Source organism: Penaeus vannamei, chromosome 40 (assembly GCF_042767895.1).
Source record: "Penaeus vannamei isolate JL-2024 chromosome 40, ASM4276789v1, whole genome shotgun sequence".
Classification (NCBI taxonomy): Eukaryota; Metazoa; Arthropoda; class Malacostraca; order Decapoda; family Penaeidae; genus Penaeus; species Penaeus vannamei.
In genome coordinates, this window is record NC_091588.1 from 23,279,046 (window position 1) to 23,294,045 (window position 15,000).

The 15,000-nt window shown below is 43.1% G+C and overlaps 3 protein-coding genes across 10 annotated transcripts in view; 2 read left to right on the forward strand and 1 right to left on the reverse strand.

Annotated features, from left to right (window-relative positions):
* LOC113809235 (tigger transposable element-derived protein 5) overlaps nt 1-86 on the reverse strand; it is an 11,734-nt gene extending 11,648 nt beyond the window's left edge. Inside the window, exon 1 of the mRNA XM_027360770.2 lies at nt 1-86. This exon is cut by the window's left edge and continues 1,515 nt beyond it. The gene's annotated coding sequence lies outside the window, so the exon portion shown is untranslated.
* A 155-nt stretch (nt 87-241) lies between these two features.
* Nucleotides 242-13,258, forward strand: mRpS11 (mitochondrial ribosomal protein S11). The gene is made up of 5 exons (XM_027360762.2): nt 242-606; nt 4,028-4,158; nt 4,385-4,485; nt 4,623-4,688; nt 12,780-13,258. Exons 1-5 carry the CDS (start codon nt 341-343, stop codon nt 12,888-12,890), a joined length of 675 nt encoding a protein of 224 aa, XP_027216563.2. The 5' UTR covers nt 242-340; the 3' UTR covers nt 12,891-13,258.
* Nucleotides 13,259-13,370: 112 nt separating this feature from the next.
* The window catches only part of Chd1 (chromodomain-helicase-DNA-binding protein 1), a 40,188-nt gene continuing 38,558 nt past the window's right edge, over nt 13,371-15,000 (forward strand). For all 8 annotated transcript variants that reach the window (XM_027360765.2, XM_027360767.2, XM_027360766.2 and 5 more), the window contains exon 1: nt 13,371-13,980. In XM_027360765.2, coding sequence (XP_027216566.2) covers nt 13,972-13,980 — 9 coding nt within the window. In that variant the 5' untranslated portion in view covers nt 13,371-13,971. The remainder of the gene's footprint in view (nt 13,981-15,000) is intronic.

The following is a 15,000-nucleotide window of genomic DNA, read 5'->3' on the forward strand; positions in this document are numbered from 1 at the left end:
ACCAATATGGCGGCTCAGTGGGTGGGTTGGGAAAGTTCAGTGTACGCAATGGTATTCTATCCCGCACTGAGTCACATTGTGGAGGTAAAATAATACGAGCGTTGTGATTGGCTGCCGCTGGCGCACAAAAACCAGGCGGCTCTCCTATTGGTTCGTGGAGTTCGCGTGGACCAATAGGCGCCCGGCTCTCAAAGCGTCGACCCAAGGGGGCTGAGTAGTACCTGGACCACGACGTGGGCTCGCACCCCGCCCGAATCGCGGCCGCACCGCCGTCCATTTCGAAGAGGAATCTGCCGTGAAAGCGCCGTATTTCGTGCTCGGGAGTGCGGATTCGGGCGAAATGCTGCGCAGCATCGTGGCAAGGACCGTGTGGAACAGCCGGGCGCCGTGCCTAGGGGCGAGCCGGCGCTGGGGCGAGGGCGGAGGAGGCGCCCAATGGACACCGGCGGCGGCACGGGCGGCGGCGGCGGCGACGGCGCGGCCCTTGCACGGGGCGGCGCTGCTTCGGAAGGCCGAGGACCGTAAGGAGATGCTGGCCTCGATGCCCGCCCGCGACGAGGGCACCGAGGGCGAGGCGGCCGTCGACGTGGACGCCAACCTCCGAGGGTGAGTAGAAGGGCGGCGAGAGGCCGAGGGGAGCGGGAGTGAGTCGAGGGCGAGGGCCGCTCGAGCAGGAGGCGCCGACGAGCCCGAGGTCGCTCTCGGCTCAGGGCGGAGGCCGGCGGGGGCGGAGGCCGCGGCCGCCTCCCCCCCTGGCCGCCTGGCCTCCTGGGGCGCCTCCAGGGGGCGGAGGGCGCGAGGAGGACTGGGGCCGGGCTCGAGGACGAGGTCTCGAGGAGGAGCGAGTGCGGGGGAGCGTCGGCCGAGGCAGGAGGTGCTGCTGCGGCGCCGGGGAGGAGAGAGGGCGAGGAGGAGGGCGAGGGCCTCGTCCTCGGCCTCGGCGGGGCGGAGAAGAGGAGGAATCCTCTCGAGGACGAGGTGCGAGGGGGAGGGAGTGCCGGGGGGGAGGGAGCGGGGCGGGAGAGGAGAGATCCTGACCTGGAGGCGAGGTTTTCCTCCTGAGGGCCGAGGGAGGGCGAGGGAGGAGGGACATATGGGCCTCCTTAGGGCTGGTACGCAGATCCCCGCGGTCTGCTCTGGGGTCTGGAGAGAGGAAGTTGAGGGACCGTCTTTCTGGCAGAGTCGAGCTCTTGGTCGGCACGCAGGGTGTTGAAGATTGGTAGTCCTATACGAGTGTAGATTAGGGTTCATCCGACATCTTGGAGTACGAGGAGTTTCTACTCTGGGGACGGAGGGGGGGGGAGTGTAGAGAGAGAGAGAATGTAGGTCACGGCTCGAAGGGTTTGTCGGAGGGCGGTGTCGAATGCCGAGCGTTGGTGGTGGCCCAGTATCCTTCAGTATATTGGTGTTGATTTACAGTAGGTTGTGTGGGTTTACTTAACACTGTGCCGAGTTCCACCTCCGAAATTTCTCTTTGTACTTTAAGCTATATCTTTTTCAATTCCATGATTTTGTATTTTTTGCAAACGAGTAAATTCATCTTTTGGAGGGTGGAAGTTTTTGTATTTTGTGTAGATAAGTTACATTAGTTTTCCATTAACTGGTAGGTTTTTTCTGATTAGTCAGATTTAGGACCCAAATTGTTTTTAAAAAATAAGATATAAAGATAGATTTAAAAAAACAGTGGCGATCAAAGCCTTTTTTTTCTCATGCAATTTGTATTGGACTCTACCCATAGTTAAATATTATAAAAGAAATATAAGATCAGATTGTTTTGGCCACAAACCAGTGTCCCCCAACACCACATTGCAAAATCAGTTCAACAATACTCGTTGCTGCGACTGGGCGATATGGCATAGTCCAAGTTGGGGGGGGGGTGATCGGGATCACCCCCCCCCTCCCGTACCCCCCAATTGCTGAGAAAGAATGTCTTGAGTTTAATATGCATGGCATGAGAGTTGAAACTAAAGGAGTCCTGAGTGTACTTAAGCTCCGAGAAGGGTTTTGGGCAATCTTTATTCTTTATTTGTGGAGTTACCATTTGTGTAAGTTATTTCATGTAGTTACTTAAGAAGTTCTTTGGCTTCTACAAGAACATCTTCAATTTAATGCAGCCAATATCAGCCATACCATAAAGACTATCTGTTTATCTTGGACATAGAATGAGTGCACACAACAGCAAGTACCAAAGACTGACTCGATATTTCTGTGACCTGAAGGCATACTGATTTCCAGCAACTTAGTGTCTGACTGGTAAAGGAAAGTAAACAGGCAAAGGGCATTGGGAAATTAGTCAATAAATTACAACTAATGTCATGATGAGAAGTAAGATATAGCCATTGATTCACCAGGTGTGATTTTCACAAAACCAACCACACAGAAAAGTAGAGGTCCACTCAGTGCTCCAGAGATTCGGCTCTATTTGGTTAACACTCAGATGAAGATTCATCAACTTGACTCACCCTATGGGCTGCCATAGCTAGCATGACAGATTCCAGAACAAACTCTGTCAAAGAATTTGTCATTCTAAGTTGCGGTGCCTAGGTGAGCCTTGTGGGCACTCCCCGAGGAGAGACCTTATCTTCACCTCGGTGTGCATGACGAGGTAGAGTTGACACTCGGGAGCACCAAGTGGACTTGAAGTGGGGTTCTCAGTGATCTTTCTCCTTTTTTCATGGTGTTACCCTTACATACATTAGTTCTTTCACTAACAACTGTAATTTCCCCCCTCTACGAGAATATAATTTTCAAATTACCCCAGCTTAGTGTGTTCACACTTTAAATATTTACCATCTCTGAAGATTACAAATTATGTAAAAGTAAAAAGAGTTTTGTAGTGTTGGCTTACTGTACCTTTCCATATTTTTCTTTATATATATTAATTGTGTTCGTATGATCTGTATGTGCTAGTTCTGTTTTAGTATATAGGACTTTCGTAGTCCATTTGGAAACGTGTAGATTTTTCAAACCTATAACCACCACACCGTTAGGTACAAAAAGTGATTTTTTAGTTAGAGATGAAGATGTTCTAATGAAGTGAGTAGTATGTATACATTCATATGGGGTTAAGTTATTCATTTATTTATTTTTTACGCCCGACTCCAGGAGTCGGTCAAGAAGTGGGTTACTGGCGACTGTATACCCTAGTAACTATTTGAATAATTAGTCCAAGCTTTATTTTTTAGACTTTGTTGATAGTATGTTGACTTTTGCTAAACCAAGGCCATGACATTTTGTGTGGTTCAGTTCTGAGTAATTTAAGAAACTCTTATAAGAATGGTAATGTCTTTGGCATGGTCCCCCCCCCCCCCCATTATTAGAACATTAAAGCTGTATATGAAGCAGTAAAATTAAGTATTTTATATATATATATATATATATATATATATATATATATATATATATATATATATATATATAATGATTATACATATGTACTTACATATGTAATCTCATTCAATAGGTAATGATAAATATTACAATATATATAACTTCCATTATACATGTAATTGTGAAAAGTTGGGAATGAATGGTAGTGCTTGGGTACACGAGTTGGAAATAATTTGTGGCAAAATAGAAATTAACTTTAATAAAAGAAGGAAAAAGTGAACCTTGAAGACCCTATCATATTTGTACTTTTATAGTCAATTTTTGTTGTTTGAATTTGAGGCTTTTCACATATATCACGGATACAGAATTGCTCCCAGACAAAGATGGTATCAACTGTTCCATCCAACTAATTTCCGGCTCATCTTGTGCTACGGAGGTTCTTTACAATTAGAAAGATTTTTATGGATAAATTGGATTGAATATATGCAATATACAAGCTTAGATTTCTTTAAAATGGGCTCTTGTTTGCTACCATGATTGTATGAAAGCTTCAGGCCATTTACATTCGGAAAGTTCATGCAGAAACAGAATTGACAGCAAGAGTACTTATGTGATGGGTCCTCCAGAGTAGATCATAGTTGTCTTTTGCGCTTGGCTTGAGGTTCCTGTCTGAGGCACACTCTCTCGCTCTTTGTAGGTTTGGAGGGATGTTTCCGGATGAGAATACCCCAGACCTGTTGATTGATGGTGTGCGCTTTGCTGATCTCCCAATCTTGCATGTCAAGATATCCAAAAATAACACAGTCATGTCCTTAACAAATGCCAAAGGTAGGCAGGAGAAGAGAAGGAAATGGAAAAGGTGGGGTGGGTTATGCGTATTTGGGATAGAGGTCTTTGCTGAATCAGTTGGAGTTGGGTCCTTGTTTGTATTAAATGTTTCTTAAAATGTCAGTATCATATTGTATGTAATAAATGTTACCTATAATACTGTTAAGTACATTAATAAGGTTTGAGTGGCAATTTCTCTAATGTGATTCTTTTCCTTCCTTTGCAGGTGACGTGCAAATGTACAGAACATGTGGTATTGAAGGATTCAAGAACACCCGCAAGGGGACCAACATAGCTGCACAAGCAACAGCTATAAGTTTAGCAACAGTAAGTGTTGTTCTTTTTTTTATAGAAAGCTTTATTAATGTGATAAAAATTTAACATGCAAGAAATGGTAGTTTCTACTTCTTGAAATACATATATTTATCTTCTTTGAAATTAAAATTTTGCTTTGTCTATTGCAGAGAGCATTGGACCGTGGTGTCAAAAATGTTCGAGTAAAAGTGCGGGGACTGGGACCAGGCAGAATGGTGAGTTTTGACCTTTATTTTCTGATCATTTGCCTATTGCTTGCTTTTGTTTTGTACCTTTGTAAAGAAAATTTTTTGGGAAATGCAAACCAAGACCAGAATAAACTATGTATATCAAACAAAAGATACTCGGATCCATTGTTAGAAATAGTTGGCAATACTAATAGTGGCTTCCTGCCACCTCTTGTATACAAGTTCCTCATGACTGTTCACCCCTTCCCTCCTGCTCCATCTTATTCCATTTCTGTTACTTCTCCCTCATCCTCTTGTCAACCCTAAAAGCTTCTTCCCCAATTATCTTCCTTCCCTCCTTCCCCAGTTATCTTCCTTCCCTCCTTCCCCAATCATCTTCCTTCCCTCCTTCCCCAATTATCTTCCTTCCCTTCTACCCTAATTATCTTCCTTCCCTCCTTCCCCAATAATATTCCTTCCCTCCTTCCCCAATTATATTCCTTCCCTCCTTCCCCAATTATATTCCTTCCCTCCTTCCCCAATTATATTCCTTCCCTCCTTCCCCAATTATATTCCTTCCCTCCTTCCCCAATTATATTCCTTCCCTCCTTCCCCAATTATCTACCTTCCCTCCTTCCCCAATTATCTACCTTCCCTCCTTCCCCAATTATCTATCTTCCCTCCTTCCCCAATTATCTTCCTTCCCTCCCTCCCCAATTCTCGTCTTCCCTTCCTCCCAGTTTCTCCTCTTCCCTCCTTTCCACCTCCCAGTTTCCCCTCTTCCCTCCTTTCCACCTCCCAGTTTCCCCTCTTCCCTCCTTTCCACCTCCCAGTTTCCCCTCTTCCCACCTTTCCACCTTCCCAATTTCTCCTTCTCCCTTCCATTCCTCCCTCCCAGTTTTTCCTTCTTCCTTCCATTCCTCCCTCTGTGTTTCTCCTCTCCTTTCTCTGTCTATGTTCCTCATTCTTTCTCCCTTCTCTACTTTTGCTGCTGCAGTGGCTGTTCCCTTCATACCCCCCTTTCTTCTCCCACTTCCTGCCTTCTCCTTTTATCTGCCTTCTATCTCCTTTCCCCTTCACCCTCCCTACACCATATTTCTATTCCACTTACTCCTCTTCCTTTTCTTATTCCTCTTACTCATATTCCACTTATTCCTCTTCTTATTCCCATTCATATTCTATTCTTACTCTTCTACTTGTTTCCATTCCTTTTCTATTCTTTCTCCTCCCTATTCCTGTTTACCTCGCGCTCTCTCTATTCCTGTTTACCTCGCGCTCTCTCTATTCCTGTTTACCTCGCGCTCTCTCTATTCCTGTTTACCTCGCGCTCTCTCTATTCCTGTTTACCTCGCGCTCTCTCTATTCCTGTTTACCTCGCGCTCTTTCTATTCCTGTTTACCTCGCGCTCTCTCTATTCCTGTTTACCTCGCGCTCTTTCTATTCCTGTTTACCTCGCGCTCTTTCTATTCCTGTTTACCTCCCGCTCTTTCTATTCCTGTTTATCTCGCACTCTTTCTATTCCTGTTTATCTCGCACTCTTCCTATTCCTGTTTCTCACTCTTCCTATTCCCGTTCATCTCACTGTCCCAATTCCCGTTCATCTTACTCTTCCTATTGCCGTTCATCTCACTCTTCCTATTCCCGTTCATCTCACTCTTCCTATTCCTGTTTACCTCAATCTTCAGATTCCTGTTTATATAACTTATTCCTATTCTTATTTTTCATACTCTTATTCTTACTCTTTTCTTGTTTCTCTTACTCTTCCTATTCTTGTTTCTCTTACTCTTCCTATTCTTGTTTCTCTTACTCTTCCTATTCTTGTTTCTCTTACTCTTCCTATTCTTGTTTCTCTTACTCTTCCTATTCTTGTTTCTCTTACTCTTCCTATTCTTGTTTCTCTTACTCTTCCTATTCTTGTTTCTCTTGCTCTTCCTATTCTTGTTACTCTTGCTCTTCCTATTCTTATTCCTATTACTCTTTCTATTCTTATTCCTATTACTCTTTCTATTCTTGTTCCTCTTACTCTTTCTATTCTTTTTCCTCTTACCCCATTCACCTCCCTGTCCCTCATAATTTTCTTCAACTCCTGCACATCTTTCCTTTTCATTCTATACCTCTCTTTTTTTCCCCCATCTTGGCTCTTCTACCTTCCTACCCCATTTCCTCTCCTCCCTTCCTACTCCATTTTCTCTCCTTCCTTCCTACCCCATTTTCTCCTTCCTTCCTACCCCATTTTCTCCTTCCTTCCTACCCCACTTTCTCCTTCCTTCCTCCTTCCTTCCTACCCCATTTCCTCTCCTTCTTTCCTACTTACCCCATTTCCTCTCCCTTCTTTCCTTCTTACCCCATTTCCTCTCCTTCCTTCTTTCCCCTTACCCCATTTCCTCTCCTTCCTTCTTTCCTTCCTACCCCATTTCCTCTCCTTCCTTCTTTCCTTCCTACCTCTTTCCTCTCCTTCCTTCCTTCCTTCCTTCCTACCCCATTTCCTCTCCTTCCCTCTTTCCTTCCTACCCCATTTCCTCTCCTTCCTTCTTTCCTTCCTACCCCATTTCCTCTCCTTCCTTCTTTCCTTCCTACCCCACTTCCTCTCCTTCCTTCTTTCCTTCCTACCCCACTTCCTCTCCTTCCTTCTTTCCTTCCTACCCCACTTGCTCTCCTTCCTTCCTTCCTACCCCATTTCCTCTCCTTCCTTCTTTCCTTCCTACCCCATTTCCTCTCCTTCCTTCTTTCCTTCCTACCCCATTTCCTATCCTTCCTTCTTTCCTTCCTACCCCATTTCCTATCCCACTTCCTCTCCTTCCTTCCTTCCTACCCCACTTCCTCTCCTTCCTTCCTACCCCACTTCCTCTCCTTCCTTCCTTCCTACCCCACTTCCTCTCCTTCCTTCCTTCCTACCCCACTTCCTCTCCTTCCTTCCTTCCTACCCCACTTCCTCTCCTTCCTTCCTTCCTACCCCATTTCATCTCCTTCCTTCCTACCCCATTTCATCTTCCTTCATTCTTTCCTACCCCATTTCATCTCCTTCCTTCATTCCTTCCTACCCCATTTCATCTCCTTCCTTCATTCCTTCCTACCCCATTTCATCTCCTTCCTTCATTCCTTCCTACCCCATTTCATCTCCTTCCTTCATTCCTTCCTACCCCATTTCATCTCCTTCCTTCATTCCTTCCTACCCCATTTCTTCACCTTCCGCTTTTTCCTCCCTCCTCCCTCCTTTTTTTTCCTCCCTCCTTTTTTTTTCCTCCTTTGCATCCCTCCTCCGTCCTCCTTCCTCCCTCCTTTGGCCCTTCTCCCTCCCTCCCTCCCTCGGCCCTTCTCCCTCCCTCCCTCCCTCCCTCCCTCCCTCCTCCCTCCTTTTCCTTCCTTCTCTCTTCCTCCCTCCCTCCCTCCCTCCCTCCCTCCCTCCTTTTGTCCTTCTTTCTCCCTCCCTCCCTCCCTCCTTTTCCTTCCTTCTGCCTCCCTCCCTCCCTCCTTTTCCTTCCTTCTCCCTCCCTCCCTCCTTTTCCTTCCTTCTCCCTCCCTCCCTCCCTCCCTCTTTTTCCTTCCTTCTCCCTCCCTTCCTCCTTTTCCTTCCTTCTCCCTCCCTCCCTCCTTTTCCTTCCTTCTCCCTCCCCTCCTCCCTCCCTCCTTTTTCTTCCTTTTTCTTCCTTGTCCTCCCTTCTCTCTCCCTCCTTTTTCTTCCTTGTCCTCCCTCCCTCCCTCCCTCTTTTACCTTCCTTGCCCTCCCTCCTCCCTCCTTCCTTTGCCTTATTGTCCTCCCTCCTCCTTCCCTGCCTTCCTGGTCCTCCCTCCTCCCTCCCTCCCTGCCTTCATGGTCCTCCCTCCTCCCTCCCTCCTTTGCCTTCCTTGTCCTCCCTCCTCCCTCCCTCCCTCCCTTCCTCCCTCCTTTGCCTTCCTTGTCCTCCCTCCTCCCTCCTCCCTCCCTCCTTTGCCTTCCTTGCCCTCCCTCCTCCCTCTCTCCTTGTCCTCCCTCCTCCCTCCCACCCTCCCTCTATTCCCCTCTTGTCCTCCCTCCCTCCCTCAATTCCCCTCTTGTCCTCCCTCCCTCCCTGACTTCCCTCCTATCCCACTCCCTTCCTCTCCCTCATTCTCCTTGCCCCTCCACCCCCTCATTCTCTATTCTCCTTCTTGCTTCTCCACCCCCTCCTCCATTCTCCTTTTTGCCCCTCCACCCCCTCCTCCATTCTCCTCCTTGCCCCTCCACCCCCTCTTTCTCCATTATCATTCTTGCCCCTCCACCCCCTCATTCTCCATTCTCATTCTTGCCCCTCCACCCCCTCATTCTCCATTCTCATTCTTGCCCCTCCACCCCCTCATTCTCCATTCTCCTCCTAGCCCCTCCACCCCCTCCTTGTCTTATTTCTGCTCCCCCCCCCCCCCATTCTCTCCATCCCTCTCCATGTCCCTTTATATCTCTCCATTTATCCTTGCCCCCTATCCTCTTTAACCACACACCACTCATCCTTTCATTCTTTACCTTACCTCATCCTCAACCTCTTGCCTTGCAATGGTCTTTGGACATGAATATTACTTGATTTTCCCTATCAAACTGTAAGAAAATGTTTGATATTTGCTGATGTATATTGTCTATTCTTGTCTACTAAGAATGTCTTCTAATTTTGGCACGGACTGTTTGGTAAAACTCGTTATCATTACTCAAGTTTACCAAATGTGTGTGTGTGTGTGTGTGTGTGTGTGTGTGTGTGTGTGTGTGTGTGTGTGTGTGTGTGTGTGTGTGTGTGTGTGTGTGTGTGTGTGTGTGTGTGTGTATGTGTGTGTGTGTGTGTGTGTGTGTGTGTGTATATGTGTGTGTGTGTATGTATGTATATGTGTGTGTGTGTGTGTGTATGTATATACATGTGTGTATGTATGTATATATGTGTATATATATGTGTGTGTGTATACATGTTTGTGTATGTATGTATATGTGTGTGTGTGTGTATGTGTATATGTGTATATATGTGTGTGTGTGTGTGTGTGTGTGTGTGTGTGTGTGTGTGTGTGTGTGTGTGTGTGTGTGTATATTTATATATATGTGTGTGTGTATATGTGTATATATAATATATATATATATTATATATATATATATTATATAATATATATATATATATATATATATATATATATATATATATATATATATATATATATATATATATATATATATATATAATGTATGTATGTATATGTGTGTACATGTGTGTGTGTGTGCACGCGCGCATGTATGTATGTGATGATTTACCTTTGTTTTGACTGTTATTAACTTAATTCAGATGGTTACCTAAGCCTTGAAATATCATAGATTACTATTATGTAATAGAGCATTTTTTATGCAATGCTAGTTTATTGATTTTGTTTCCCTGCACATCAGAAAAGCTTGTTGGGAAGATGCCATGTATATGTATGGTGAATTTAGATGTAGATATATAATTATTAACCATGATGGGTTTATATTTGATATTAAAAGTAGAAAAAAATAAAAACTAGCTTTAATTAGGCAAATGTTGAATGTATATTTGGTGGAAATCTCAACATTTTAAATGTAGGTAGAGGAAAAGCTTTACTTTTAGATACCTGTTTGTATTGTTTGTCTTATGGGTAAAATCTTACCAACTTTATGCCTAAATTACAATTGTTCCCTGCAATGGTGTCTTCATTTTTTCTTTTCTTTTCTTTTGTTTTTTACTGGTTTCCCCACCATTTACCATCTGTTTAGTTGCTCTAAAACTCACAACTCTCATCATGCAGGTAAGTGCTCCCACCCCCCCATCTCCACCATTCCATTTATCCCTTGTGATAATCCTCATCATCTCTTTCTATTCTTAACATTTTTAAATTTCTGTCGTATTTATTCCCCACTTGTGTGATCCCATTACTTTCCACCAGTGCCTTTGAACCTGTCAGAAACCTGTCCAGTTTTGTTTCCCTTCTACATTTTTTTTTTTTACATCTGCCTTGTTCTTGGCTCAATTATGTTCAACTCTTACATTGATATTTGCTTTTGCCCAAAGAATCTCAGCCAGAAATGCCATAAAGCCTAAACATACTTCCCATTGTAAATAGCAATTTTTCTTACATAGTAAGCTCATGCCTCTCATACCGAAGAAAAATATCATTACACAACTTTGTGGGTTGGAATGGTGCACCATGCTAATTTTGTATTGCTGGTTTTTCCACCTCTTTAATGAAAATTTCCATTTTGACCAAGTACTTGAAAGGAAATAGCAATTACTGGCCCAAGTATTATGAAAGCTCCTTGTTTCAGAGTGGTATTGGTCAAAACCTTGTGTAGAAACCTTAGCATTGACCAGAGATTCCATGTAAATTTTCACTTACACTATACAATGAAGGAGAGAATAGAAATTTGACTAATATCCCTCTGCAGTCTCTGTAGGCCTACTGCTCAGGTGCATAAATTGGGCAGCCGTCTCGATTATTATCCTTTGTGAATTTTGTGGTGTATTTATATAGAACCAAATTAAACTTGCCCTCACATTGCTTGAAGCATTTGTTTTTTTCCACACTAATTAAGGTAAAATATTAGACCCAAGTATAGCATAAAATTCCTGGAAGTTGCATACTCAATACCCTCAATAGTATGTGATATGGCTGCACAATATCATAGACAGGTGGCATGCCACCACGCTCTGGGGCTTGACTTTTCCCCCCCTTATTGTGCAAAATTCCTCACAGAAAAACCCAAGCACTTCCTGGACATAACCCCCCCCCCTATAAGTGCACTGCCCAATTTTTAAGCGACCATTAATCATACATATCCATAGAATACCCTCACTACCTGAACCTGCAGTGAATTACCCCACAGTGGAACATGCATTACTCAGTTTCTTAACTTCAGAATACTTCAACTCCACATTTACATCAAAAATATTCATAATTTTTGAGTAAATGACATGCCCATTGACTTAAAAATGCCCTAATGTACCATTGGAATACTTGCTTGTTGTGGCATACCCAGCATATCTTGACATAGCCATGTGTGTCAATGGTGGGCCCCTCCCCAGGTCAAGTGTACATTGCATGCATGCGTGTGCACACACACACACACACACACACACACACACACACACACACACACACACACACACACACACACACACACACACACACACACACACATACATACATACATACATACACATACATACATATGCACACACTTCTATTTTTAAACTTATGGGTTGCCCCCTTTCTGGTCATTCTACCTCATAATCTACTCATATTGCATCTTCAAGACAGTTATTTTTTTTACATTTTTTTTATTATGGTTGCACAGTAACCAAAACACTCATTCCATATATCAGCTTCTAGATTTTCAGTACCAATTTACATTGCTCACATACCTATTCTATAGATAAGTAACTTTTTTGTATAGCAGCCATTTAAAGCATGGGCTTATAAGTGCAACTTGTTAGATTCATACTTCAGAGTATCTTCTTTAATGTTCTGCATCACTGATCTGTTATGGGGAGACAACATTTTTGGACACTCTTTGGGCTACAATACAATTTAGGCAATTGTATCTCTTGTGCACTTTGAGAAATAGATATGAATACCATAAGTTAACTTCTCCCAAAGCTATTACTACAATCTTCCAATCATAATATCACACTCCCATTTTCCTTCAGTAGCAGGGAATTTGCCAACTCGGCTTAATCTGGTGTCAGCCAGCATGCATTGCACTAGACCACAAACCTTCCAATAACCTATTATCATTCCAAATTTGTTCATTTTCCCTGCCCTAAATTTGCCCTCTTGGTATATATATATATATATATATATATATATATATATATATATATATATATATATATATATATATAATCATGAAAGCATAATGATTGTTGTGTGTTTGAGAGCTTTATATAGCTTTACATAGATATATACATATTTATTTGTTATATCCACATTTCTGCATGATACTATCCAATTCAACTAGTGGGAGTGTTTCAAGATCTCAAATTTTGTATAATTTATACATATTTCATTTTGTTTTTAACAATTTGGTTTCTACCCCAGAAAAGCCAATCGTCCTTGGCGAGCAGGTTCATCAGGTTTCATTGTTTTCTCTTTTGTACTTTTAGAGTTTTTGTTTTATGTTTCCTTTTTTTCTCTTTCCAGTCTGCCGTGAAGGGCGTGACCATGGGCGGGCTCAACGTGGTGTCCATTACAGACTGTACACCCATCATCTGGAATAATTCTCCACGCCCTCGGAAAGCCAAGAAGCTGTAGTATCTTCCATTGCCGAGTTCCATCGTTGCCATTCATGTGTGTGTTATTCCAACACTTTCATTCCCAAAGGGGTATTATTATGGCCCAAAGTAATGTAGTCAGGGGAAAATTTTCTTTCCCATCCCATGCCTTTCCCCCATTTCCCTCATCTTCCTTCCTGCCTCCCATCCGCAAAGGAGGGAGAGGGTGGGGGATGCTTGATGGGGGGGAGAGGGGCAGAGATTAATGATGATTCTAAGGAATATTATTAAACTGATTATTAACTGCATTATTTTCCAATCATGCGGAATGTCTGATGCATTTAGATTAAAAGAATTTCCATGTACAGTTCTTTTGTTAATAATTTCAAATAAAAGTATTTATTGCAATCTATATTTCATTTTCCATTCCCGTTTATTGGGGGGAGAGTGGAGGGGGGAAATAATACATAAAAGACAGGAGCATCCATACACCTCTATAATATTAGCGTTTATTCGGACCTTATTATTTCTTCCCTTGCTTTTGCTGTTGTGTATTTTTGTTTTTAGTTTATGTTGTCCTTTTTGGAGCCTTGGTGTGAGTTAGTTGTTTTTGAAGGCTGGAGCCGGGACGACGTCATCGCGCTGAGGATTGTGGGTAGTATAGTGGGAACATGGCTGACGGACTTAGCTCTGCCACGGCCTGAAAACCTCCGTGAAAATCTCTAAATTTCCGCGGCATCCGTTCACACAGCGGCCTGTGTAGTATTGCAAGTGTTGCTTAAGAATGTAGTGATCGTGGTGTTTTATCGTTAGAAAAGCGAGCGCTGAGGAAACGCGGCGAAAATCCGATGAAACGGAAATTACGACTCAGCCTCAGGGACGAGCAGGCCGTAAAATGGCCGACCGGCAGCCATCTTTGACGAGCACGTAACTCGGAGCTTGCGAAGGCCCGCACTGGCCCCAGGCGGCTCTAGTGACCTGTGAACGCTTACAATTTAATGTTAATTTATATACTAACTGTGAATTTGCTAGAAAATATCGTGTGGAATAAGAGAAAATAGAGGAAGAGGAGTGGAGACTTGTCCGATCTTGGCGAGGGACTTCCCCTGAGCCGGCTAAGGATGAGGGAGGTCAGTGGCGTTTGTTTACATCAGCTGATTTCTGTTTACGTCGGTTAAGCTAGCATTCACGTGCTGGGGCAGCTAGGGTTGGATTTACACCTTTTTCCCCCTTTTTGGGACTCTGCTTACCGTATGGAATCGCGTACTTTAGTGTGATTTTTTGCAAAGTTTACTGCATTTTCTTGCGTTTTCCCCATTAAGTGCTAGTGAATTTTGGATATTTTTTGGCGTTTTGGTGCATTTGGGGATCGACCACAGGGAGATGGAGTCATGATTAGGGTCTAGACCCCATAGCTTGGGACTTCAGTTCAGGATTTGATGAGATTTTGGGACTTTTTGGTCATTTGTTTACAGTTTTCTTCAGCAGTTGCCAGGCAAGTGCGCAACGAGTCGAATGAATTTTCTTTTGACTTTTGCGTATTTTGGCACGCTTGGAGACTAGCATGATTGATATAAGGTTATAAAGTACCATTCTGAACACCTAGACTAAGGTACATTGTTTAGCAAGATTCGAAATAGCAATAGCATTGGATATCGACTCAATGCGCGTTCTGGAATTTGGATCGACGCACAAGTCTAGGGTTAATGTTAATGCACTTCGTTGCTATTCTTTTCTTGTAATTTTGATCTACTTTCAGGAAATGCTGTCTTGAATTTTCTACCAAATGTTAATAGGGGGGAATGTTTATATTCTCGACTAAATATGGTTTGTTACTTCTGTTTCAATATCGTCAACTCTTAAATGTTCGCAGTCATAGATAGTATTAGCCTATTTTTACACACTAAAGACTTGCTTATTAAATAAGATTTTATCTTGGTTTTGTCAGCACAGTATGTCACTGGTATCGTAGAAAGACTACAAATTCTTTTTCATTATTTGTCTTCTTTATGCATATTAAATAAGGATTTTATCTTGCTTTCTACAGCACAGTATGTCAGTGGTATTGTAGAAAGACTACAATTTTTTTCATTATTTGTCTCCTTTATGCTTTTCATTTTATTTGGTTATTTTTTTTTGTTTAGTAGTTC

Coding starts and splice junctions, on each gene's coding strand:
- mRpS11 (XM_027360762.2), top strand. CDS start 341: ATGCTGCGCAGCATCGTGGCAAGGACCGTGTGGAACAGCCGGGCGCCG. Junction 607..4,027: donor GTGGACGCCAACCTCCGAGG/GTGAGTAGAAGG, acceptor CGCTCTTTGTAG/GTTTGGAGGGATGTTTCCGG. Junction 4,689..12,779: donor GACTGGGACCAGGCAGAATG/GTGAGTTTTGAC, acceptor TTCTCTTTCCAG/TCTGCCGTGAAGGGCGTGAC.